At 43.5% G+C, this 26033-nt stretch overlaps 1 protein-coding gene across 1 annotated transcript in view; it reads left to right on the top strand.

The window, feature by feature from the left end:
• The window catches only part of LOC311116867 (phosphate-regulating neutral endopeptidase PHEX-like), a gene marked incomplete at both ends in the record, with an annotated part of 64657 nt that overhangs the window by 16568 nt on the left and 22056 nt on the right, over positions 1-26033 (top strand). Inside the window, 7 exons of the mRNA XM_084191895.1 lie at positions 22628-22696; positions 22792-22908; positions 22992-23075; positions 24173-24312; positions 24540-24633; positions 24766-24894; positions 25886-25987. Coding sequence (XP_084048021.1) covers positions 22628-22696; positions 22792-22908; positions 22992-23075; positions 24173-24312; positions 24540-24633; positions 24766-24894; positions 25886-25987 — 735 coding nt within the window. The remainder of the gene's footprint in view (positions 1-22627; positions 22697-22791; positions 22909-22991; positions 23076-24172; positions 24313-24539; positions 24634-24765; positions 24895-25885; positions 25988-26033) is intronic.

The raw sequence follows: 26033 nt of genomic DNA, 5'->3' as shown, positions 1-26033 counted from the left end.
AGTATCTGATAATCTACCATTTATATAGGAGTGGTTAAAACATGCTAATAACGGTCCTATGAGTATATAAAAAAGGGTTGGTATACCCCCACTGGTATGCCATCCAGCCCTGGAGTTTTCTCGGACTTAAAGGCTTTAATTGCATCAAGAAGTTCCTCCTCTGTAATTTGGCCTTCACGTGAGTCTTTCTGTACAGCTGTTAATTTTACATTATTAACAGAAATAAATCCATACAATTAGCTTCGGTTAGTGGAGATGGAGGCGACTGAAATGAAAACATACACCTTAGCCAAATACATTTAAACTCAGTATTTCACAATTCCTGACATTTAATCCTAGTAAAAAATTCCCTGTCTTAGGTCAGTTAGGATCACCACTTTATTTTAAGAATGTGAAATGTCAGAATAATAGTAGAGAGAATTATTTATTTCAGCTTTTATTTCTTTCATCACATTTCCAGTGGGTCAGAAGTTACAATCAATTAGTATTTGGTAGCATTGCCTTTAAATTGTTTAACTTGGGTCAAACGTTTCGGGTAGCCTTCCACAAGCTTCCCACAATAAGTTGGGTGAATTTTGGCCCATTCCTCCTGACAGAGCTGGTGTCAGGTTTGTAGGCTTCCTTGCTCGCAAACGCAATACCTTGACTTTGTTGTCCTTAGGCCATTTTGCCACAACTTTAGAAGTATGTTTGGGGTCATTGTCCATTTGGAAGACCCATATGCGACCAAGCTTTAACTTCCTGACTGATGTCTTGAGATGTTGCTTCAATATATCCACATAATTTTCCTTCCTCATGATGCCATCTATTTTGTGAAATGCACCAGTCCCTCCTGCAGCAAAGCACCCCCACAGCATGATGCTGCCACCCCCGTGCTTCACGGTTGGGATGGTGTTCTTCGGCTTGCAAGCGACCCCCTTTTTCCTCCAAACATAATGATGGTCATTATGGCCAAACAGTTATTTATTGGTTTCATCAGACCAAAGGACATTTCTCCAAAAAGTAAGATCTTTGTCCCCATGTGCAATTGCAAACCGTAGTCTGTCTTTTTTATGGCGGTTTTGGAGCAGTGGCTTCTTCCCTGCTGAGCGGCCTTTCAGGTTATGTCGATATAGGACTTGTTTTACTGTGGATATAGATACTTTTGTACCTATTTCCTCCAGCATCTTCATAAGGTCCTTTGCTGTTGTTCTGGGATTGATTTGCACTTTTCGCACCAAAGTACGTTCATCTCTAGGAGACGGAACGCGTCTCCTTCCTGAGCGGTATGACGGCTGTGTGGTCCCATGGGGTTTATACGGTGGGGGAAAAAAGTATTTAGTCAGCCACCAATTGTGCAAGTTCTCCCACTTAAAAAGATGAGAGAGGCCTGTAATTTTCATCATAGGTACCCGTCAATTATGACAGACAAAATGAGATTTTTTTTCTCCAGAAAATCACATTGTAGGATTTTTAATGAATATATTAGCAAATTATGGTGGAAAATAAGTATTTGGTCAATAACAAAAGTTTCTCAATACTTTGTTATATACCCTTTGTTGGCAATGACACAGGTCAAACGTTTTCTGTAAGTCTTCACAAGGTTTTCACACACTGTTGCTGGTATTTTGGCCCATTCCTCCATACAGATCTCCTCTAGAGCAGTGATGTTTTGGGGCTGTCGCTGGGCAACACGGACTTTCAACTCCCTCCAAAGATTTTCTATGGGGTCGAGATCTGGAGACTGGCTAGGCCACTCCAGGACCTTGAAATGCTTCTTACGAAGCCACTCCTTCGTTGCCCGGGCGGTGTGTTTGGGATCATTGTCATGCTGAAAGACCCAGCCACGTTTCATCTTCAATGCCCTTGCTGATGGAAGGAGGTTTTCACTCAAAATCTCACGATACATGGCCCCATTCATTCTTTCCTTTACACAGATCAGTCGTCCTGGTCCCTTTGCAGAAAAACAGCCCCAAAGCATGATGTTTCCACCCCCATGCTTCACAGTAGGTATGGTGTTCTTTGGATGCAACTCAGCATTCTTTGTCCTCCAAACACGACGAGTTGAGTTTTTACCAAAAAGTTATATTTTGGTTTCATCTGACCATATGACATTCTCCCAATCCTCTTCTGGATCATCCAAATACACTCTAGCAAACTTCAGACGGGCCTGGACATGTACTGGCTTAAGCAGGGGGACACGTCTGGCACTGCAGGATTTGAGTCCCTGGCGGCGTAGTGTGTTACTGATGGTAGGCTTTGTTACTTTGGTCCCAGCTCTCTGCAGGTCATTCACTAGGTCCCCCCGTGTGGTTCTGGGATTTTTGCTCACCGTTCTTGTGATCATTTTGACCCCACGGGGTGAGATCTTGCGTGGAGCCCTAGATCGAGGGAGATTATCAGTGGTCTTGTATGTCTTCCATTTCCTAATAATTGCTCCCACAGTTGATTTCTTCATACCAAGCTGCTTACCTATTGCAGATTCAGTCTTCCCAGCCTGGTGCAGGTCTACAATTTTGTTTCTGGTGTCCTTTGACAGCTCTTTGGTCTTGGCCATAGTGGAGTTTGGAGTGTGACTGTTTGAGGTTGTGGACAGGTGTCTTTTATACTGATAACAAGTTCAAACAGGTGCCATTAATACAGGTAACGAGTGGAGGACAGAGGAGCCTCTTAAAGAAGAAGTTACAGGTCTGTGAGAGCCAGAAATCTTGCTTGTTTGTAGGTGACCAAATACTTATTTTCCACCATCATTTGCAAATATATTCATAAAAAATCCTACAATGTGATTTTCTGGAAAAAAAATTCTCAATTTGTCTGTCATAGTTGACGTGTACCTATGATGAAAATTACAGGCCTCTCTCATCTTTTTAAGTGGGAGAACTTGCACAATTGGTGGCTGACTAAATACTTTTTTTCCCCACTGTACTTGCGTGCTATTGTTTGTACAGATGAATGTGGTACCTTCAGGCATTTGGAAATTGCTCCGAAGGATGAACCAGACTTGTGGAGGTCTACACATTTTTTTTCCTGAGGTCTTGGCTGATTTCTTTTGATTTTCCCATGATGTCAAGCAAAGAGGCACTGAGTTTGAAGGTAGGCCTTGAAATACATCCACAGGTACACCTCCAATTGACTCAAATTATGTCAATTAGCCTATCAGAAGCTTCTAAAGCCATGACATCATTTTCTGGAATTTTCCAAGCTGTTTAAAGGCAAAGTCAACTTAGTGTATGTAAACTTCTGACCCACTGGAATTGTGATACAGTGAATTATAAGTGAAATAATCTGTCTGTCAACAATTGTTGGAAAACTTACTTGTGTCATGCACAAAGTAGATGTCCTAACCAACTTGCCAAAACTATATTTTGTTAACAAGACATTTGTAGAGTGGTTGAAAAACAAGTTTTAATGACTCCAACCTTAGTGTATGTAAACTTCCGACTTCAACTGTATGCTTAAAGTACTTTGCTTCCTCTTTCAAAATATCATTTGGTGAATCATGTGTGACTCCGTCATTTGTAACAAGTTTCAGTAAAACATTTTTGGTTACATTTCTATGTTGAAGATAAAAAAATAATTTGGTGCATTTTTCCCCATATTCCATCCAGTTCGCTTTATTTTTATAATATATTACACTTGATCTTTCTTGAATAAGTTCCTCCATTTCTTTTTGTTTTTCCTCTAACTTATTCTGAGCCTCTATATTACAGTTTTTATTGTTGTTTATCTGTACTGTTAGACCTTCCATTTCCTTTGTTAATATGGACTCTTTGGACCTAAATTGCTTTTGTTTCAGAGATTAATACTGAATTGGATGGCCTCTAAAGGCACATTTAAAAGTGTCCCATACAATAACGGAATCTGCTGTACCTATGTTATGTCGGAAAAAGTCAGTTATAAATTCTTCTGACCTAGTTAAAAACAAGTTATCATCCAATAGGCTTTGATGGCGCCGACGGAGATGGCGGCCTCGCAACTAGCTCTTAGGTGTAAGGTTCTGTAGTTGTTTTGTTAGTTCACCTTGAGGATTGTTTTGATCATGCGGACTGGGATATGTTCTGGGTAGCTTACGAAAATAATTTAGACGAATACACTGATACGATAATTGAGTTTATCAGCAAGTGTATAGGAGATGTCGTACCCACTGTAACTATTAAAACCTATCTTAACCAGAAACCGTGGATAGATGGAAGCATTTGCACAAAACTGAAAGCGCAAACCACTGCATTTAACCATGGCAAGTTGACTAGGAATATGGCAGAATACAAACAGTGTAGTTATTCCCTCCGTAAGGCAATCAAACAAGCAAAACGTCAGTATTGAGACAAAGTGGGGTCGCAATTCAACGGCTCAGACACGAGAATGTGGCAGGGTCTACAGACAATCACGGACTACAAAAAGGAAAATCAGCCACGTCGCCGAGACTGACGTCTTGCTTCCGGACAAGCTAAACACCTTCTTCGCCTGCTTTGAGGATAACACAGTGCCACCGCCTCGGCCCGCTACCAAGGACTGTGGGCTCTCCTTCTCCGTGGCCGACGTGAGTAAGACATTTAAACGTGTTAACCCTCGCAAGGCTGCCGGCCCAGATGGCATCCCTAGCCGCGTCCTCAGAGCATGTGCAGACCAGCTGGCTGATGTGTTTGTGGGCATATTCAATCTCTCCCTATCCCAGTCTGCGGTCCCCACATGCTTCAAGATGGCCACCATTGTTCTTGTACCCAAGAAAGCAAAGGTAACTGAACCAGGGACGGCTTGTTCAATAGGGCGATATGGGCGACGCACTGCCAAACGGGAAAAGGAAGGGATTTTTTTTCTAATCAATTATAAAAAAAAAAAATAATATATATATATATATTTTTTTTAAATAAATTTATACAAAATTATATCACGGCAACAGCAGTTATCAGTGTTCACGTCTGATCTGACAGCCACTAAATGTCAAATCAGGCTAAAGTCGTGCTTCAAATGGCCCCGCCCGTTTTTTGGGCGATTTCAGTCAGGTTGAAAATCGCCCAGAAGTCTCTCATAGCCTGTCATGTAAAATCTATTTTTTTCACATTTCAAAGCTTTCAATACATTCTCTATGGGTGTCTGTGGGCTTGCACTTACGCGCTTTCGTCATACATAACGTAACCACGAATGAACGTAACTAAGAAAAGACCAGGTAGCAGCCTCAATCAATTCACTACTACTATCAAAATGGCTAGGCTTCAGTCCAACTCGATTGTGTCTTTGAAAGAAGTTCCTTTTTGTCGGCGAACAAATTAAGATAAATTGGCAACGAAACAATTAGGACCTCCCAGACCAAATTTAATAATTCAACAGGTTTCTACTAAAGGCGGAAAGTCCTACACCCGAGGATTTTCCAAAAATTGGTACGAACGAAAAAAGACATTGCCACTCACTCAACTGGATGACGAGGGATACAGGCTAGCTGTCCGCCGCCACAACGATGAGGTTAGTGTTGATAATCACAAGTTTACTGGATGTGGATATGGTGTAATAAAGGCAGTTTATTCAGAGGTAAATATATCTGGAATCGCGTTCACGGACCCGTTCGTCAAACTCTTAGGGAGCTATAAATTAAGCCCCATTACTTACCATATCAGATAAGAGAAATTGCTGCAGCTACATATATTTTACATCCTGGCCCTACATAGTTCACTATTTGCATCACTTACCAAAATATTACATGTGGTCATATATGCTTGGAAAGTGGAGATGCCATAGAACGTCAAAAAAGTAAACATTGCTGGAGACACATTGTCGTTTTGGAGAAGACATCGCGTTTGCTAGCGAAGAGATTTGTTGTGGCAAATGAACTTGGCCTGGGAATTGCCAGGAACCTCACGATAAGATATATGCATCAGCATTGCGAGTCTCATGATTCTATACGTATTGCGATTCGATACTGTGATTTTATTGCGCACCATATGTCTGTTGCAGAGGGATCAGAAAGCCATGAGAACGAGTTTTGATCAGTCATGGAAATAAAAGTGCTGAAAACTAATTGGCTCCCAATGTGAAAAGATTGAGAACAAGCTATGAAGGAACAATAATGGTGTTTTGGTGCAGGTACAGCCAACTAGCGCTAAAATATTGCGATATTGTCAATACAGTATATCGTAAAGTATCACTATGTAACTCGATTTCTTTCACCCCAATCCCTCAAATTAACGGTAAATAACTGAATTGTTTGCCCCACATTTAGCTAAGATGATTAGCTAGCCAGCTAAAATGTTTTATTTAGTTAGCAGTCGCATCTACAATAGTTTACTGTCAATAACATGTCTCCAAAAATGACGTGGTGTCTCCAATTGTGTTGACATTTTACAATTGCAATGCGCATCCATGAGTATCCACTTTCTGTAGCTCAGCTGGTAGAGCATGGTGCTTGTAACGCCAAGGTAGTGGGTTCGATCCCCGGGACCACCCATACACAAAAATGTATGCACGCATGACTGTAAGTCGCTTTGGATAAAAGCGTCTGCTAAATGGCATATTATTATTATTATTATTATTATCTGAAGAGAGCCCCGAAACATTGTGTGCAGACATTTTATGCAATAAATGAAGTAGGTTCAATCTAGTAGTTCTGATCTTCTGATTGGTCCTGATGAGTTGGGCGAGGTCACCTCCAGGCTACTGTCACTGTTGCATTGGCTCTGAGTCGGGTTCTCTGTCTTCAAATGTTCAGCCTAAGAGAGGGGATTTTTGTGTGTGTGTGTGTGTGTGTTTAACAGTGATGATGTGTGTGTGTGTGTGTGTGTTTAACAGTGATGATGTGTGTGTGTGTGTGTTTGTGTGTGTGTGTGTCCTCAGAGCAAGAACTCGTGAGTTGGAAGAACTGAGAGGCCTATGGCGTGGGTGTTGTCCTTGGCCACCTGCTGACAAGGCTGACAAGATAGGACCCTTTTGTCCATTGTTATTGGATAGGAACAGAACTTATAACCAGCTCCTGACCTAAATAGATCTTAGCACAACATTTTACTCAACATATCATATTCCATATTCACTATAACAAATATATTTACTACGACATTAGCAAGAACCGCCACATCCTCAGCCGGCTAATCCAGTGTGTGAAGTTTTGCGGAGTGTTTGAGTTAGCTTTGCGAGGCAAAGATGAAACTGAGGGCTCCACCAACCCTGGTAAGCCAACACTTTTGAGATCAGTCAATAAATGCTTCTGGTATTGACTTATATGCTGCCCCTGTCTTCATGTTGTTGCTGGACATATCTTTTTTTTAAATGTGTGTAGGTCACCTAAATCATCAGAAAAATTGCCCCTCCTGAGAATTTTTTCAGGAGCCGCCACTGAACTGAACTAAACGACTTTCGTCCCCGTAGCACTCACCTCTGTCATCATGGTGCCTTCTAAGGATCCGACAGCGAGTGGGTAATCTGCCTCTACCATCGTAGAGTCATTGGATAACAAAATAGACAAACTAAGATCACAGATATCCTACCAACGGGATATAAAAAACTGTAATATCTTATGTTTCACCGAGTCGTGGCTGAACGACGACATGGATAACATACAGTTGGCGGAATATACTCTACATCGGCAAGATAGAAAAGCTGCCTCCGGTAAGACAAGGGGGGCGGTCTGTGTATATTTGTAAACAACAGCTGGTGCACGAAATCTAATATTAAGGAAGTCTCGAGGTTTTGCACGCCTGAGGTAGAGTATCTCATGATAAGCTGTAGACCACACTATTTACCAAGAGAGTTTTCATCTATATTTTTCTATCTACCACCACAAACCGATGCTGGCACTAAGACCGCACTCAATGAGCTGTAAAAGGCCATAAGCAAACAGGAAAACACTCATCCAGAGGTGGCGCTCCTAGTGACCGGGGACTTTAATGCAGGGAAACTTAAATCCGTTCTACCTAATTTCTACCAGCATGTTAAATGTGCAACCAGAGGAAAAATAACTCTAGACCACCTTTACTCCACACACAGCGACGCATACAAAGCACTCCCTCGCCCTCCATTTCGAAAATCTGACCATAACTCTATCCTCCTGATTCCTGCTTATAAGCAAAAACTAAACCAGGAAGTACCAGTGACTCGCTCAATACGGAAGTGGTCAGATGACGCAGATGCTACGCTACAGGACTGTTTTGCTAGCACAGAATGGAATATGTTCTGGGATTCTTCCGATGGCATTGAGGAGTACACCACATCAGTTACTGGCTTCATCAATAAGTGCATCGATGATGTCGTCCCCACAGTGACCGTACGTACATACCCCAACCAGAAGCCATGGATTACAGGCAACATCCGCACTGAGCTAAAGGGTAAAGGTGCCGCTTTCAAGGAGCGGGACTCTAATCCGGACGCTTATAAGAAATCTTGCTATGCCCTCAGACGAACCATCAAGCAGGCAAAGCGTACTACACCGGCTCCGACGCTGGTCGGATGTGGCAGGGCTTGAAAACTATTACAGACTACAAAGGGAAGCACAGCCGCGAGCTGCCCAGTGACACGAGCCTACCAGACGAGCTAAATTACTTCTATGCTCGCTTCAAGGCAAGCAAAACTGAAGCATGCATGAGAGCATCAGCTGTTCCGGATGACTGTGTGATCACGCTCTCCGTAGCCGATGTGAGTAAGACCTTTAAACAGGTCAACATTCACAAAGCCGCAGGGCCAGATGGATTACCAGGACGTGTACTCCGAGCATGCGCTGACCAACTGGCATGTGTCTTCAAAGACATTTTAAACCTGTTCCTGACTGAGTCTGTAATACAATATGTTTCAAGCAGACCACCATAGTCCCTGTGCCCAACTGGGCCCCGTTTAGCTCAGTTGGTAGAGCATGGCGCTTGCAACGCCAGGGTTGTGGGATCGATTCCCACAGGGGGCCAGTATGAAAATAAAATAAAAAATGTATGTACTCACTAACTGTAAGTCGCTCTGGATAAGAGCGTCTGCTAAATGACTAAAATGTAAAAATGTAACCTGCCTAAATGACTGCCGACCCCCGTAGCACTCACATCTGTAGCCATGAAGTGCTTTGAAAGGCTGGTCATGGCTCACATCAACACCATTATCCCAGAAACCCTAGACCCACTACAATTTGCATACCGCCCCAACAGATCAACAGATCTCTATTGCACTCTACATTGCCCTTTCCCACCTGGACAAAAGGAACACCTACTGTACATGAGAATGCTGTTCATTGACTACAGCTCAGCTCAGCGTTCAACACCATTGTGCCCTCAAAGCTCATCACTAAGCTAAGGACCCTGAGACTAAACACCTCCCTTTGCAACTGGATCCTGGACTTCCTGACGGGCCACTCCCAGGTGGTAAGCGTAGGTAACAACACATCTGCCACGCTGATCCTCAACACGGGGGCCTCTCAGGGGTGCGTGCTCAGTCCCCTCCTGTACTCCCTGTTCACTCATGACTGCATGGCCAGGCATGACTCCAACACCATCATTAAGTTTGCCGACGACACAACAGTGGTAGGCCTGATCACTGACAACGATGAGACAGCCTATAGGGAGGAGGCCAGAGACTTGGCCGTGTGGTGCCAGGATAACAACCACTCCCTCAACGTGACCAAGACAAAGGAGATGATTGTGGACTACAGGAAAAAGAAGAGGACCGAGTACGCCCCCATTCTCATCGACGGGGCTGTAGTGGAGCAGGTTGAGAGCTTCAAGTTCCTTGGTGTCCACATCACCAACAAACTATCATGGTCCAAACACACCAAGACAGTCGTGAAGAGGGCACAACAAAGCCTATTCCCCCTCAGGAGACTGAAAAAATTTGGCATGGGTCCTCAGATACTCAAAAGGTTCTACAGCTGCACCATTGAGAGCATTCTGACTGGTTGCATCACTGCCTGGTATGGCAACTGCTCAGCCTCCGACCGCAAGGCACTACAGAGGGTAGTGCGTATGGCCCAGTACATCACTGGGCTTAGCTTCCTGCCATCCAGGACCTCCATACCAGGCGGTGTCAGAGGAAGGCCCTAAAAATTGTCAAAGACTCCAGCCACCCTAGTCATAGACTGTTTTCTCTGCTACCGCACGGCAAGCGTTACCGGAGCGCCAAGTCTAGGTCCAAAAGGCTTCTGGTCCTCTGTAGCTCAGCTGGTAGAGCACGGCGCTTGTAACGCCAGGGTAGTGGGTTCGATCCCCGGGAGCAACCATACACAAAAAAAATTTATGCACGCATGACTGTAAGTCGCTTTGGATAAAAGCGTCTGCTAAATGGCATATTATTATTATTATTCTTAACAGCTTCTACCCCCAAGCCATAAGACTCCTGAACAGCTAATCAAATGGCTACCCAGACTATTTGCATTGCCCCCCCCCCCCACTACCTCTTTTATCTATGAATAGTCACTTTAATAACTCTACCTACATGTACATATTACCTCAATTACCTCGACTAACCTGTGCCGCCGCACATTGACTCTGTACCGGTACCCCCTGTATATAGCCTCGCTACTGTTATTTTACTGCTGCTCTTTAATTATTTTAATTTTTATTTTTATTTATTTTTGTATCTATTTTTTACTTAACAATTATTTTTCTTAAAACTGCATTGTTGTTAAGGGCTTGTAAGCATTTCACTGTATGGTCTACACCTGTTGTATTCGGCGGATGTGACAAATACAATTAGTTTTGATTTGATATTTTACATCATCCGTCTACCTTGAGGATCTGTTTGGACAATTTTCACATTCGGATCAAAATTACTGTTAATTAATATCATCACCCCTTTTGAATTTCTTTGCCCATGGGAGAAATATGTTTTGCCCCACCAGTCCCTTTTCCACACAACTTCATCTAAAATTGTTGAATGAGTTTCCTGTAAACAATAGATATTATATTCCTTCTCTTTTAGCAGGTAAATACTGATCGTCTTTTCTTATTATCTGCTAAGCCAATACAATTATAACTGGCTATACTTATTTCACCATTTACCATAATGAGATACAAGTTTCAAATCTATTTATCACAATATATGTTTGCAAACTCACCATTAAAAAGTACCATAGTGATTGAGTGTCCATATAGCTGTACCATGATATTTGCGTTGCTACTAAGTAAACCTCCAATTGTTCCCTACTATTCCACCCGCTAAAACCCCTCCCCATCCCAAGTTGGGTTGTTATCCCAGTGACCCGGCAGACCGCCCCCGTCCCCCCAGATCCCAAAGCCCCCGAGAAACCGGGACCCATCCTTCAAAAACAGCACACAGTGCCACCCACAGAACAGAAGCAGATTAACCACCAACATCATTTCCATCGCCCTCCCCTTGATTTGCATTATATATTTTTATATACAGTGGGGAAAGAAAGTATTTAGTCAGCCACCAATTGTGCAAGTTCTCCCACTTAAAAAGATGAGAGAGGCCTGTAATTTTCATCATAGGTACACATCAACTATGACAGACAAATTGAGAAAAAAAAATCCAGAATATCACATTGTAGAATTTTTAAGGAATTTATTTGCAAATTATGGTGGAAAATAAGTATTAGGTCCAAAGAGTCCATATTAACAAAGGAAATGGAAGGACTAACAGTACAGATAAACAACAATAAAACTGTAATATAGAGGCTCAGAATAAGTTAGAGGAAAAACAAAAAGAAATGGAGGAACTTATTCAAGAAAGATCAAGTGTAATATATTATAAAAATAAAGCGAACTGGATGGAATATGGGAAAAAATGCACCAAATTATTTTTTTTATCTTCAACATAGAAATGCTACCAAAAATGTTTTACTGAAACTTGTTACAAATGACGGAGTCACACATGATTCACCAAATGATATTTTGAAAGAGGAAGCAAAGTACTTTAAGCATACAGTTGAAGTCGGAAGTTTACATACACTAAGGTTGGAGTCATTAAAACTCGTTTTTCAACCACTCCACAAATGTCTTGTTAACAAAATATAGTTTTGGCAAGTTGGTTAGGACATCTACTTTGTGCATGACACAAGTAAGTTTTCCAACAATTGTTGACAGACAGATTATTTCACTTATAATTCACTGTATCACAATTCCAGTGGGTCAGAAGTTTACATACACTAAGTTGACTTTGCCTTTAAACAGCTTGGAAAATTCCAGAAAATGATGTCATGGCTTTAGAAGCTTCTGATAGGCTAATTGACATAATTTGAGTCAATTGGAGGTGTACCTGTGGATGTATTTCAAGGCCTACCTTCAAACTCAGTGCCTCTTTGCTTGACATCATAGGAAAATGAAAACAAATCATCCAAGACCTCAGAAAAAAAAAACTGTAGACCTCAACAAGTCTGGTTCATCCTTCGGAGCAATTTCCAAATGCCTGAAGGTACCACATTCATCTGTACAAACAATAGTACGCAAGTACAGTGGGGGAAAAAAGTATTTAGTCAGCCACCAATTGTGCAAGTTCTCCCACTTAAAAAGATGAGAGAGGCCTGTAATTTTCATCATAGGTACACGTCAACTATGACAGACAAATGTAGGAAAAAAAATCCAGAAAATCACATTGTAGGATTTTTTATGAATTTATTTGCAAATTATGGTGGAAAATAAGTATTTGGTCACATACAAACAACCAAGATTTCTGGCTCTCACAGACCTGTAACTTCTTCTTTAAGAGGCTCCTCTGTCCTCCACTCGTTACCTGTATTAATTTCACCTGTTTGAACTTGTTATCAGTATAAAAGACACCTGTCCACAACCTCAAACAGTCACACTCCAAACTCCACTATGGCCAAGACCAAAGAGCTGTCAAAGGACACCAGAAACAAAATTGTAGACCTGCACCAGGCTGGGAAGACTGAATCCGCAATAGGTAAGCAGCTTGGTTTGAAGAAATCAACTGTGGGAGCAATTATTAGGAAATGGAAGACATACAAGACCACTAATAATCTCCCTCGATCTGGGGCTCCACGCAAGATCTCACCCCGTGGGGTCAAAATGATCACAAGAACGGTGAGCAAAAATCCCAGAACCACACGGGGGGATCTAGTGAATGACCTGCAGAGAGCTGGGACCAAAGTAACAAAGCCTACCATCAGTAACACACTACGCCGCCAGGGACTCAAATCTTGCTGTGCCAGACTTGTCCCCCTGCTTAAGCCAGTACATGTCCAGGCCCGTCTGAAGTTTGCTAGAGTGCATTTGGATGATCCAGAAGAGGATTGGGAGAATGTCATATGGTCAGATGAAACCAAAATATAACTTTTTGGTAAAAACTCAACTCGTCGTGTTTGGAGGACAAAGAATGCTGAGTTGCATCCAAAGAACACCATACCTACTGTGAAGCATGAGGGTGGAAACATCATGCTTTGGGGCTGTTTTTCTGCAAAGGGACCAGGACGACTGATCCGTGTAAAGGAAAGAATGAATGGGGCCATGTATCGTGAGATTTTGAGTGAAAACCTCCTTCCATCAGCAAGGGCATTGAAGATGAAACGTGGCTGGGTCTTTCAGCATGACAATGATCCCAAACACACCGCTCGGGCAACGAAGGAGTGGCTTCGTAAGAAGCATTTCAAGGTCCTGGAGTGGCCTAGCCAGTATCCAGATCTCAACCCCATAGAAAATCTTTGGAGGGAGTTGAAAGTCTGTGTCGCCCAGCGACAGCCCCAAAACATCACTGCTCTAGAGGAGATCTGCATGGAGGAATGGGCCAAAATACCAGCAACAGTGTGTGAAAACCTTGTGCAGACTTACAGAAAACGTTTGACCTGTGTCATTGCCAACAAAGGGTATATAACAAAGTATTGAGAAACTTTTGTTATTGACCAAATACTTATTTTCCACCATAATTTGCTAATATATTCATTAAAAATCCTACAATGTGATTTTCTGGAGAAAAAATTCTCATTTTGTCTGTCATAGTTGACGTGTACCTATGATGAAAATTACAGGCCTCTCTCATCTTTTTAAGTGGGAGAACTTGCACAATTGGTGGCTGACTAAATACTTTTTTCCCCCACTGTATATATATAGCTATTAAAATATATATATTAAAAATCCTGCGTACCTTAATTTCCATAATTAACTAATAATATTCGTAATAATGCAATTCATGTAAAGGATAACCAGGATTGCCATTACAAAAATGTCATATTTGGCAAGCAATTATTATTTTAGCAAACAATTATTGTGATTCATCCTATATTGTCCCTAAAATCATTACCCCATAGCAACAGATGTGGGATACATACACACACACACACACACTCATACACACTCAACCTCTTTCCCCCACAAACAACGATTAGCTCTGATGCTCAACAGTTGTTCCATCCCAGAGCCCAACTCAAGAAAGGACTTGATTTAAGAATGCATAAACAGTTGCAGCTGTTTGAGAAGTCATGCAAAATTGAGCAAAAATGTGGAGGTTTGATGAACCAATGTCCAGTCCTATGTGATGGAGATCAGATACCCCCCCTTCCCCTGAAACACACATGCTGGTCCCCCATTGTGACCATTTTCCCAAGCATCTCCGTGCAGTCAGACCTTTGATTATTTTGTGCCACCAGGACCACAATAATAATAATAATAATATGCCATTTAGCAGACGCTTTTATCCAAAGCGACTTACAGTCATACGTGCATACATTTTTTGTGTATGGGTGGTCCCGGGGATCGAACCCACTACCTTGGCGTTACAAGTGCCGTGCTCTACCAGCTGAGCTACAGAGGACCACACAATAATATGCCCCCTCTCTGATTGTTCGAGTGTGACCCCCTCCCCATGGGTTACTGCAGCTAGTGTTGCCAGCACTGCCACTCCCTGGGTGGGGGCACCCCACCGGCTAGGTACAAGGTCGTAAAGGTTCTCATTAGTGGCTTTGAGAATTTCCTTGTATATTGTTATTACAAGGCCTGGTCCTACTACAGATAGATAATAATAAGTTATTACAAGGCCTGGTCCTACTACAGATAGATAATAATAAGTTATTACAAGGCCTGGTCCTACTACAGATAGATAATAATACGTTATTACAAGGCCTGGTCCTACTACAGATAGATAATAATACGTTATTACAAGGCCTGGTCCTACTACAGATAGATAATAATACGTTATTACAAGGCCTGGTCCTACTACAGATAGATAATAATACGTTATTACAAGGCCTGGTCCTACTACAGATAGATAATAATACGTTATTACAAGGCCTGGTCCTACTACAGATAGATAATAATAAGTTATTACAAGGCCTGGTCCTACTACAGATAGATAATAATACGTTATTACTAGGCCTGGTCCTACTACAGATAGATAATAATACGTTATTACTAGGCCTGGTCCTACTACAGATAGATAATAATACGTTATTACAAGGCCTGGTCCTACTACAGATAGATAATAATAAGTTATTACAAGGCCTGGTCCTACTACAGAATAATAAGTTATTACAAGGCCTGGTCCTACTACAGATAGATAATAATACGTTATTACAAGGCCTGGTCCTACTACAGATAGATAATAATACGTTATTACAAGGCCTGGTCCTACTACAGATAGATAATAATACGTTATTACAAGGCCTGGTCCTACTACAGATAGATAATAATAAGTTATTACAAGGCCTGGTCCTACTACAGATAGATAATAATACGTTATTACAAGGCCTGGTCCTACTACAGATAGATAATAATACGTTATTACAAGGCCTGGTCCTACTACAGATAGATAATAATACGTTATTACAAGGCCTGGTCCTACTACAGATAGATAATAATACGTTATTACTAGGCCTGGTCCTACTACAGATAGATAATAATACGTTATTACAAGGCCTGGTCCTACTACAGATAGATAATAATAAGTTATTACAAGGCCTGGTCCTACTACAGATAGATAATGATACGTTATTACAAGGCCTGGTCCTACTACAGATAGATAATAATACGTTATTACAAGGCCTGGTCCTACTTTGGATAGATAATAATAAGTTATTACAAGGCCTGGTCCTACTACAGATAGATAATAATACGTTATTACAAGGCCTGGTCCTACTACAGATAGATAATAATAAGTTATTACAAGGCCTGGTCCTACTACAGATAGATAATAATAAGTTATTACAAGGCCTGGTCCTACTACAGATAGATAATAATACGTTATTACAAGGCCTGGTCCTACTACAGATAGATAATAATACGTTATTACAAGGCCTGGTCCTACTACAGATAGATAATAATACGTTATTACAAGGCCTGGTCCTACTACAGATAGATAATAATACGTTATTACAAGGCCTGGTCCTACTACAGATAGATAATAATACGTTATTACAAGGCCTGGTCCTACTACAGATAGATAATAATAAGTTATTACAAGGCCTGGTCCTACTACAGATAGATAATAATACGTTATTACAAGGCCTGGTCCTACTACAGATAGATAATAATAAGTTATTACAAGGCCTGGTCCTACTACAGATAGATAATAATACGTTATTACAAGGCCTGGTCCTACTACAGATAGATAATAATAAGTTATTACAAGGCCTGGTCCTACTACAGATAGATAATAATAAGTTATTACAAGGCCTGGTCCTACTACAGATAGATAATAATACGTTGTTACAAGGCCTGGTCCTACTACAGATAGATAATAATACGTTATTACAAGGCCTGGTCCTACTACAGATAGATAATAATACGTTATTACAAGGCCTGGTCCTACTACAGATAGATAATAATAAGTTATTACAAGGCCTGGTCCTACTACAGATAGATAATAATACGTTATTACTAGGCCTGGTCCTACTACAGATAGATAATAATAAGTTATTACAAGGCCTGGTCCTACTACAGATAGATAATGATAAGTTATTACTAGGCCTGGTCCTACTACAGATATATAATAATAAGTTATTACAAGGCCTGGTCCTACTACAGATAGATAATAATAAGTTATTACAAGGCCTGGTCCTACTACAGATAGATAATAATACGTTATTACAAGGCCTGGTCCTACTACAGATAGATAATAATACGTTATTACAAGGCCTGGTCCTACTACAGATAGATAATAATACGTTATTACAAGGCCTGGTCCTACTACAGATAGATAATAATACGTTATTACAAGGCCTGGTCCTACTACAGATAGATAATAATAAGTTATTACAAGGCCTGGTCCTACTACAGATAGATAATAATAAGTTATTACAAGACCTGGTCCTACTACAGATAGATAATAATACGTTATTACAAGGCCTGGTCCTACTACAGATAGATAATAATAAGTTATTACAAGACCTGGTCCTACTACAGAATAATAAGTTATTACCTTTACATTTAAGTCATTTAGCAGACGCTCTTATCCAGAGCGACTTACAAATTGGTGCATTCAACTTAGGATAGCCAGTGGGACAACCACCTTTTTTTATGGGGGGGTGGGGGAGGGGGGGTAGAAGGATTACTTTATACTATTCCAGGTATTCCTTAAAGAGGTAGGGTTTCAAGTGTCTCCGGAAGGTGTTCAGTGACTCCGCTGTCCTGCCGTCGTGGGGAAGCTTGTTCCACCATTGGGTTGCCAGAGCAGCGAATAGCTTTGACTGGGCTGAGCGGGAACTGTGCTTCCGTAGAGGTAGGGGGGCCAGCAGGCCAGAGGTGGATGAACGCAGTGCCCTCGTTTGGGTGTAGGGTCTGATCAGAGCCTGAAGGTAAGGAGGTGCCGTTCCCCTCACAGCTCAGAAGGCAAGCACCATGGTTTTGTAGTAGATGCGAGCTTTAACTGGAAGCCAGTGGAGTGTGCGGAGGAGCGGGGTGACATGAGAGAACTTGGGAAGGTTGAACACTAGACGGGCTGCAGCGTTCTGGATAAGTTGTAGGGGTTTAATGGCACAGGCAGGAAGCCCAGCCAACAGCGAGTTGCAGTAATCCAGACGGGAGATGACAAGTGCCTGGATTAGGACCTGTGCCGCTTTCTGTGTAAGGTAGGGTCGTACACTGCGAATGTTGTAGAGCATGAACCTGCAGGATCGGGTCACTGCTTTGATGTTAGCGGAGAACGACAGGGTGTTCTCCAGGGTCACGCCAAGGTTCTTTGCACTCTGGGAGGAGGACACAATGGAGTTGTCAACCATGATGGTGAGATCATGGAGCGGGCAGTCCTTCCCCGGGAGGAAGAGCAGCTCCGTCTTGCCGAGGTTCAGCTTGAGGTGGTGATCCGACATCCACACTGATATGTCTGCCAGACATGCGATTCGCCACCTGGTTATCAGAAGGGGAAAAGGAGAAAATGAATTGTGTGTCGTCTGCGTAGCATTGATAGGAGAGACCATGTGAGGATATGACAGAGCCAAGTGACTTGGTGTATAGAGAGAATAGGAGAGGGCCTAGAACTGAGCCCTGGGGGACACCAGTGGTGAGAGCACGTGGTGCGGAGACAGATTCTCGCCACGCCACCAGGTAGGAGCGACCTGTCAAGTAGGACGTAATCCAAAAGTGAGCAGCGCCGGAGATGCCCAGCTCGGAGAGGGTGCAGAGGAGGATCTGATGGTTCACAGTATCAAAGGCAGTAGATAGGTCTAGAAGGATAAAAGCAGAGGAGAGCCTCCGTGACACAGAGAAGAGCAGTCTCAGTTGAATGACCAGTCTTGAAACCTGACTGGTTTGGATCAAGAAGGTCATTCTGAGAGAGATAGCAAGAGAGTTGGCTAAAGACGGCACGCTCAAGAGATTTGGAGAGAAAAGAAAGAAGGGTTACTGGTCTGTAGTTGTTGACATCGGAGGGATCGAGTGTAGGTTTTTTGAGGAGGGGTGCAACTCTCGCTCTCTTGAAGACGGAAGGGACATAGCCAGCAGTCAAGGATGAGTTGATGAGCGAGGTGAGGTAAGGGAGAAGGTCTACGGAAATGGTCTGGGGAAGAGAGGAGGGGATAGGGTCAAGCGGGCAGGTTGTTGGGTGGCCGGCCGTCACAATTTGCAAGATTTCATCTGGAGAGAGAGGGGAGAAAGAAGTCAAAGCATAGTGTAGGGCAGTGTGAGCAGGACCAGCAGTGTCATTTGACTTAACAAACGAGGATCGGATGTCGTCAACCTTCTTTTCAAAATGGTTGACGAAGTCATCCACAGAGAGGGAGAAGGGGGGGGGGGGGGGGGGGGGGGGGATTCAGCAGGGAGGAGAAGGTGGCAAAGAGCTTCCTAGGGTTAGAGGCAGATGCTTGGAATTTAGAGTGGTAGAAAGTGGCCTTAGCAGCAGAAACAGATGAAGAAAATGTAGAGAGGAGGGAGTGAAAAGATGCCAGGTCCGCAGGGAGTCTAGTTTTCCTCCATTTCCGCTCGGCTGCCCGGAGCCCTGTTCTGTGAGATCGCAATGAGTCATCAAGCCACGGAGCAGGAGGGGAGGACCGAGCCGGCCGGGAGGATTGGGGACATAGAGAGTTAAAAGATGCAGAAAGGGAGGAGAGGAGGGTTGAGGAGGCAGAATCAGGAGATCGGAGGGAGAAGGATTTAGCAGAGGGAAGAGTTGATAGGATGGAAGAGGAGAGAGTAGCGGGAGAGAGAGAGCGAAGGTTGCGACGGCACATTACCATCTGAGTAGGGGCAGAGTGAGTAGTGTTGGAGGAGAGCGAGAGAGAAAAGGATACCAAGTAGTGGTCGGAGACTTGGAGAGAGTTGCAGTGAGATTAGTAGAAGAACAGCATCTAGTAAAGATTAGGTCAAGCGTATTGCCTGCCTTGTGAATAGGGGTGGACGGTGAGAGGGTGAGGTCAAAAGAGGAAAGGAGTGGAAAGAAGGGGGCAGAGAGAAATGAGTCAAAGGCAGACGTAGGGAGGTTAAAGTCACCCAGAACTGTGAGGGGTGAGCCATCCTCAGGAAAGGAACTTATCAAGGCATCAAGCTCATTGATGAACTCTCCAAGGGAACCTGGAGGGCGATAAATGATAAGGATGTTAAGCTTGAATGGGCTAGTGACTGTGACAGCATGGAATTCAAATGAGGAGAGAATGTCCACTTGGGAGAGATGAGGATTCCTTTGCCACCGCTAGCTAGCACAAAGTCAGTCATGCTAGCTACACAAGTGGACTACACATCTCGAATGTTCCGAAAGTGAAGCTTTACTTAGAAAAATTCTCATTGACTAAAATGATATTGTATTTCGTTGCTACAGTACTGCTAGCTGGTAGTGTTGGCTAGCTAGCAATGGCTGCGGTGTTGACTTTGTTTGAAAAAATGGCGTCGCTGCGAACGAATGGTAGCTGGCTAGCTAACCTCGATAGTTTCTCTATACTACACCTTTATCTTTGATACAAAGACAACTATGTAGCTAGCTAACATTTCACTAATCAAATCGTTCCATTGTAATGTAATGTGTCATATTACCTGCAGAGTAAGGTACAGCATGACGACTCACTCCAACTCCAACTCATGCTCATGCTTATTACAGGGTCTGGTCCAACTACAGAATGATAAGTTGTTACAGGGTCTGGTCCAACTACAGAATGATAAGTTGTTACAGGGTCTGGTCCAACTACAGAATGATAAGTTATTACAGGGTCTGGTCCAACTACAGAATGATAAGTTATTACAGGGTCTGGCCCAACTACAGTATGATAAATTATTACAAGGCCTAGTCCAACCAGAGAATGTAATACAAGGCCTGGTCCAACCAGAGAATGTAATACAAGGCCTGGTCCAACTACAGTATGATAAGGTATTACAAGACCTGGTCCAACTACAGAATGTATTACTAGGCCTGGTCCAACTACATAATGTATTACTAGGCCTGGTCCAACCAGAGAATGTAATACTAGGCCTGGTCCAACCAGAGAATGTATTACTAGGCCTGGTCCAACCAGAGAATGTAATACTAGGCCTGGTCCAACTACAGTATGATAAGGTATTACAAGACCTGGTCCAACTACAGTATGATAAGGTATTACAAGACCTGGTCCAACTACAGAATGTATTACTAGGCCTGGTCCAACCAGAGAATATAATACTAGGCCTGGTCCAACTACAGTATGATAAGGTATTACAAGACCTGGTCCAACTACAGTATGATAAGGTATTACAAGACCTGGTCCAACTACAGAATGTATTACTAGGCCTGGTCCAACCAGAGAATGTAATACTAGGCCTGGTCCAACTACAGAATGTATTACTAGGCCTGGTCCAACTACAGAATGTATTACTAGGCCTGGTCCAACCAGAGAATGTAATACTAGGCCTGGTCCAACTACAGAATGTATTACTAGGCCTGGTCCAACCAGAGAATGTATTACTAGGCCTGGTCCAACCAGAGAATGTATTACTAGGCCTGGTCCAACCAGAGAATGTATTACTAGGCCTGGTCCAACCAGAGAATGTAATACAAGGCCTGGTCCAACTACAGTATGATAAGGTATTACAAGACCTGGTCCAACTACAGAATGTAATACTAGGCCTGGTCCAACTACAGAATGTATTACTAGGCCTGGTCCAACTACAGAATGTATTACTAGGCCTGGTCCAACCAGAGAATGTATTACTAGGCCTGGTCCAACTACAGAATGTAATACTAGGCCTGGTCCAACCAGAGAATGTATTACTAGGCCTGGTCCAACTACAGAATGTATTACTAGGCCTGGTCCAACTACAGAATGTATTACTAGGCCTGGTCCAACCAGAAAATGTATTACTAGGCCTGGTCCAACTACAGAATGTATTACTAGGCCTGGTCCAACTACAGAATGTATTACTAGGCCTAGTCCAACTACAGAATGTATTACTAGGCCTGGTCCAACTACAGAATGTAATACTAGGCCTGGTCCAACCAGAGAATGTATTACTAGGCCTGGTCCAACTACAGAATGTAATACTAGGCCTGGTCCAACTACAGAATGTATTACTAGGCCTAGTCCAACTACAGAATGTATTACTAGGCCTGGTCCAACCAGAGAATGTAATACTAGGCCTGGTCCAACCAGAGAATGTATTACTAGGCCTGGTCCAACTACAGAATGTATTACTAGGCCTGGTCCAACCAGAGAATGTAATACTAGGCCTGGTCCAACTACAGAATGTATTACTAGGCCTGGTCCAACTACAGAATGTATTACTAGGCCTAGTCCAACTACAGAATGTATTACTAGGCCTGGTCCAACTACAGAATGTAATACTAGGCCTGGTCCAACTACAGAATGTATTACTAGGCCTAGTCCAACTACAGAATGTATTACTAGGCCTGGTCCAACTACAGAATGTATTACTAGGCCTAGTCCAACTACAGAATGTATTACTAGGGCTGGTCCAACCAGAGAATGTAATACTAGGCCTGGTCCAACCAGAGAATGTATTACTAGGCCTGGTCCAACTACAGAATGTATTACTAGGCCTGGTCCAACCAGAGAATGTATTACTAGGCCTGGTCCAACTACAGAATGTAATACTAGGCCTGGTCCAACTACAGAATGTATTACTAGGCCTAGTCCAACTACAGAATGTATTACTAGGCCTGGTCCAACTACAGAATGTATTACTAGGCCTAGTCCAACTACAGAATGTATTACTAGGCCTGGTCCAACTACATAATGTAATACTAGGCCTGGTCCAACCAGAGAATGTATTACTAGGCCTGGTCCAACCAGAGAATGTATTACTAGGCCTGGTCCAACCAGAGAATGTATTACTAGGCCTGGTCCAACCAGCTTATCATTCTGTCTCTGTAGTTGGACCAAGCGTCTCTGTCTCTCTCCTCCAGAGATGATTACATCACCAACACCACCAGCGCTCAGGCAGTAAGTCAACAAAAACGTTCTTAAACTTGAATTCCATATTTATACGCCATGCTTATAAAACATATGGACCTATGTATACGTGTGTGTCTGTGTAGTATCGTAGTGCTCTTCTAAACCTCATGGTGGACGTAGCAGTGATGTTAGGAGCTCCACTGGAAGCAGCTGAGATTCAGATGAGAGAAGCACTGGCCTTTGAGACCAAACTGGCCCAGGTGTGTGTGTATAGGTGTAAGCGTGTGGATGCTCCTGTGTGTGTGTGTGTTTTCTGTGTTGTGACTTCTTTTATTCTGTGTAGATTGTGATTCCATTCGAGAACCGGACCAGTGAGAACATGTACAACAGATACACCATCTCCCGTCTCCACCGCTCCATACCACAGGTACCCATCCTCTCTCTCTCCACCGCTCCATACCACAGGTACGCATCCTCTCTCTCTCCACCGCTCCATACCACAGGTACCCATCCTCTCTCTCTCCACCGCTCCATACCACAGGTACCCATCCTCTCTCTATCCACTGCTCCACAGGTACCCATCCTCTCTCTATCCACTGCTCCACAGGTACCCATCCTCTCTCTATCCACCGCTCCATACCACAGGTACCCATCCTCTCTCTATCCACCGCTCCATACCACAGGTACCCATCCTCTATCTATCCACTGCTCCACAGGTACCCATCCTCTCTCTATCCACTGCTCCACAGGTACCCATCCTCTCTCTATCCACTGCTCCACAGGTACCCATCCTCTCTCTATCCACTGCTCCACAGGTACCCATCCTCTCTCTATCCACTGCTCCACAGGTACCCATCCTCTCTCTATCCACTGCTCCACAGGTACCCATCCTCTCTCTATCCACCGCTCCATACCACAGGTACCCATCCTCTCTCTATCCACTGCTCCACAGGTACCCATCCTCTATCTCTCCACCGCTCCATACCACAGGTACCCATCCTCTCTCTCTCCACCGCTCCATACCACAGGTACCCATCCTCTCTCTATCCACTGCTCCACAGGTACCCATCCTCTATCTCTCCACTGCTCCATACCACAGGTACCCATCCTCTCTCTCTCCACCGCTCCATACCACAGGTACCCATCCTCTCTCTATCCACTGCTCCACAGGTACCCATCCTCTATCTATCCACTGCTCCACAGGTACCCATCCTCTCTCTATCCACTGCTCCACAGGTACCCATCCTCTCTCTCTCCACTGCTCCATACCACAGGTACCCATCCTCTCTCTATCCACTGCTCCACAGGTACCCATCCTCTATCTATCCACTGCTCCACAGGTACCCATCCTCTCTCTATCCACTGCTCCACAGGTACCCATCCTCTCTCTATCCACTGCTCCACAGGTACCCATCCTCTCTCTCTCTCTCTCTCTCTCTCTCTTATGTGTGTTTCTCAGTTTCTCAATCTCCCTCTGTGTGTGTGTGTGTGTGTGTGTGTGTGTGTGTGTGTGTGTGTGTGTAGTTTGACTGGTTGTCATTTGTGAAGTCAGTAGTAGAGTCAACAGGAGAAGGTGGGTCTGTCTACTCCTCTGAGCCAGTGATCGTCCGCGTCCCTACCTACTTAAAACAGCTGTTTAAACTAATCAACACCACTGAACCCAGGTACACACACACACACACACACACACACACTATCGGACAGTTAGTAACTATGTCATATGGTTTCTATATGGTTTCTATAGGACAGTTAGTAACTATGTCATATTGTTTCTATAGGAAAGTAAGTAACTATGTCATATTGTTTCATTAGGAAAGTAAGTAACTATGTCATATTGTTTCTATAGGAACGTAAGTAACTATGTCATATTGTTTCTATATGGTTTCTATAGGACAGTTAGTAACTATGTCATATGGAGGACAGTATTCTCCAAGATCACAACTCTCAGCCGACGCTTCTTATACAGATACCTGGACTTCACACGGGTCTGTACCATAAACAGATATACACGCGCACTGATCATACCTATCCAAACACATACACCATCACACACACACTCACACACACAGACACAGACACACACACTCATATATCAGTATTGACCTGTGTATTTTTAGGTAACCACAGGAACGTCCTCCCTGACCCCTCGTTGGGATAAGTGTGTAAACCATGTAGAGAACTCTCTGGTGTACGCCACCGGGCGACTCTTCATCAACACACACTTCCAGGAGGACAAGAAACACATGGTATGTGTGTGTGTTTCTGTGTGTGTGTGTGTGTTTCTCTGTGTGTGTGTGGGTGTGTGTGTGTGTGTTTCTCTGTGTGGGTGTGTGTGTGTGTGTGTTTCTCTGTGTGTGTGTGTGTGGGTGTGTGTGTGTGTGTTTCTCTGTGTGGGTGTGTGTGTGTGTTTCTCTGTGTGTGTGTGTGTGGGTGTGTGTGTGTGTTTCTCTGTGTGGGTGTGTGTGTGTGTGTGTTTCTCTGTGTGTGTGTGGGTGTGGGTGTGTGTTTCTCTGTGTGTGTGTGGGTGTGTGTGTGTGTTTCTCTGTGTGTGTGTGTGTGTGTGTGTGTGGGTGTGTGTGTGTGTGTGTGTGGGTGTGTGTGTGTGTTTCTCTGTGTGTGTGTTTCTCTGTGTGTGTGTGTTTCTGTGTGTGTGTGTGTTTCTCTGTGTGTGTGTGTGTGGGTGTGTATGTGTGTTTCTCTGTGTGTGTGTGTGTGTGTGTGGGTGTGTGCGTGTGTTTCAGTGTGTGTTTCTGTGTGTGTGTGTGTGTGTGTGTGTGTGTGTGTGTGTTTCTCTGTGTGGGTGTGTGTGTGTGTGTGTTTCTCTGTGTGTGTGTGGGTGTGGGTGTGTGTTTCTCTGTGTGTGTGTGGGTGTGTGTGTGTGTTTCTCTGTGTGTGTGTGTGTGTGTGTGTGGGTGTGTGTGTGTGTGTGTGTGTGGGTGTGTGTGTGTGTTTCTCTGTGTGTGTGTGTTTCTCTGTGTGTGTGTGTTTCTGTGTGTGTGTGTGTTTCTCTGTGTGTGTGTGTGTGGGTGTGTGTGTGTGTGTTTCTCTGTGTGTGTGTGTGTGTGTGTGTGTGTGTGGGTGTGTGCGTGTGTTTCTGTGTGTGTTTCTGTGTGTGTGTGTGTGTGTGTGTGTGTGTGTGTGTTTCTGTGTGTGTGTGTGTGTGTGTGTGTGTGTGTGTGTGTGTGAGTGTATTTCTGTGTGTGTGGATAGGTTTGATCAGTGTGTGCGTGTGTGTAGATGGAGGAGCTGATAGAAGGAGTTCGCTGGGCGTTCATCAACATGCTGGAGAGACACAACTACTGGATGGATGGACGTACCAAGAAGAAAGCTATAGAAAAGGTGTCTGTCTGTCTGTCAGTCTAGCTTGTCCGTCCGTCCATCTTAA

This window comes from Coregonus lavaretus (assembly GCF_964263955.1).
Source record: "Coregonus lavaretus genome assembly, contig: HAP1_SCAFFOLD_190, whole genome shotgun sequence".
In the NCBI taxonomy this organism is placed as follows: Eukaryota; Metazoa; Chordata; class Actinopteri; order Salmoniformes; family Salmonidae; genus Coregonus; species Coregonus lavaretus.
This window is presented reverse-complemented; position numbering and strand designations above follow the sequence as displayed.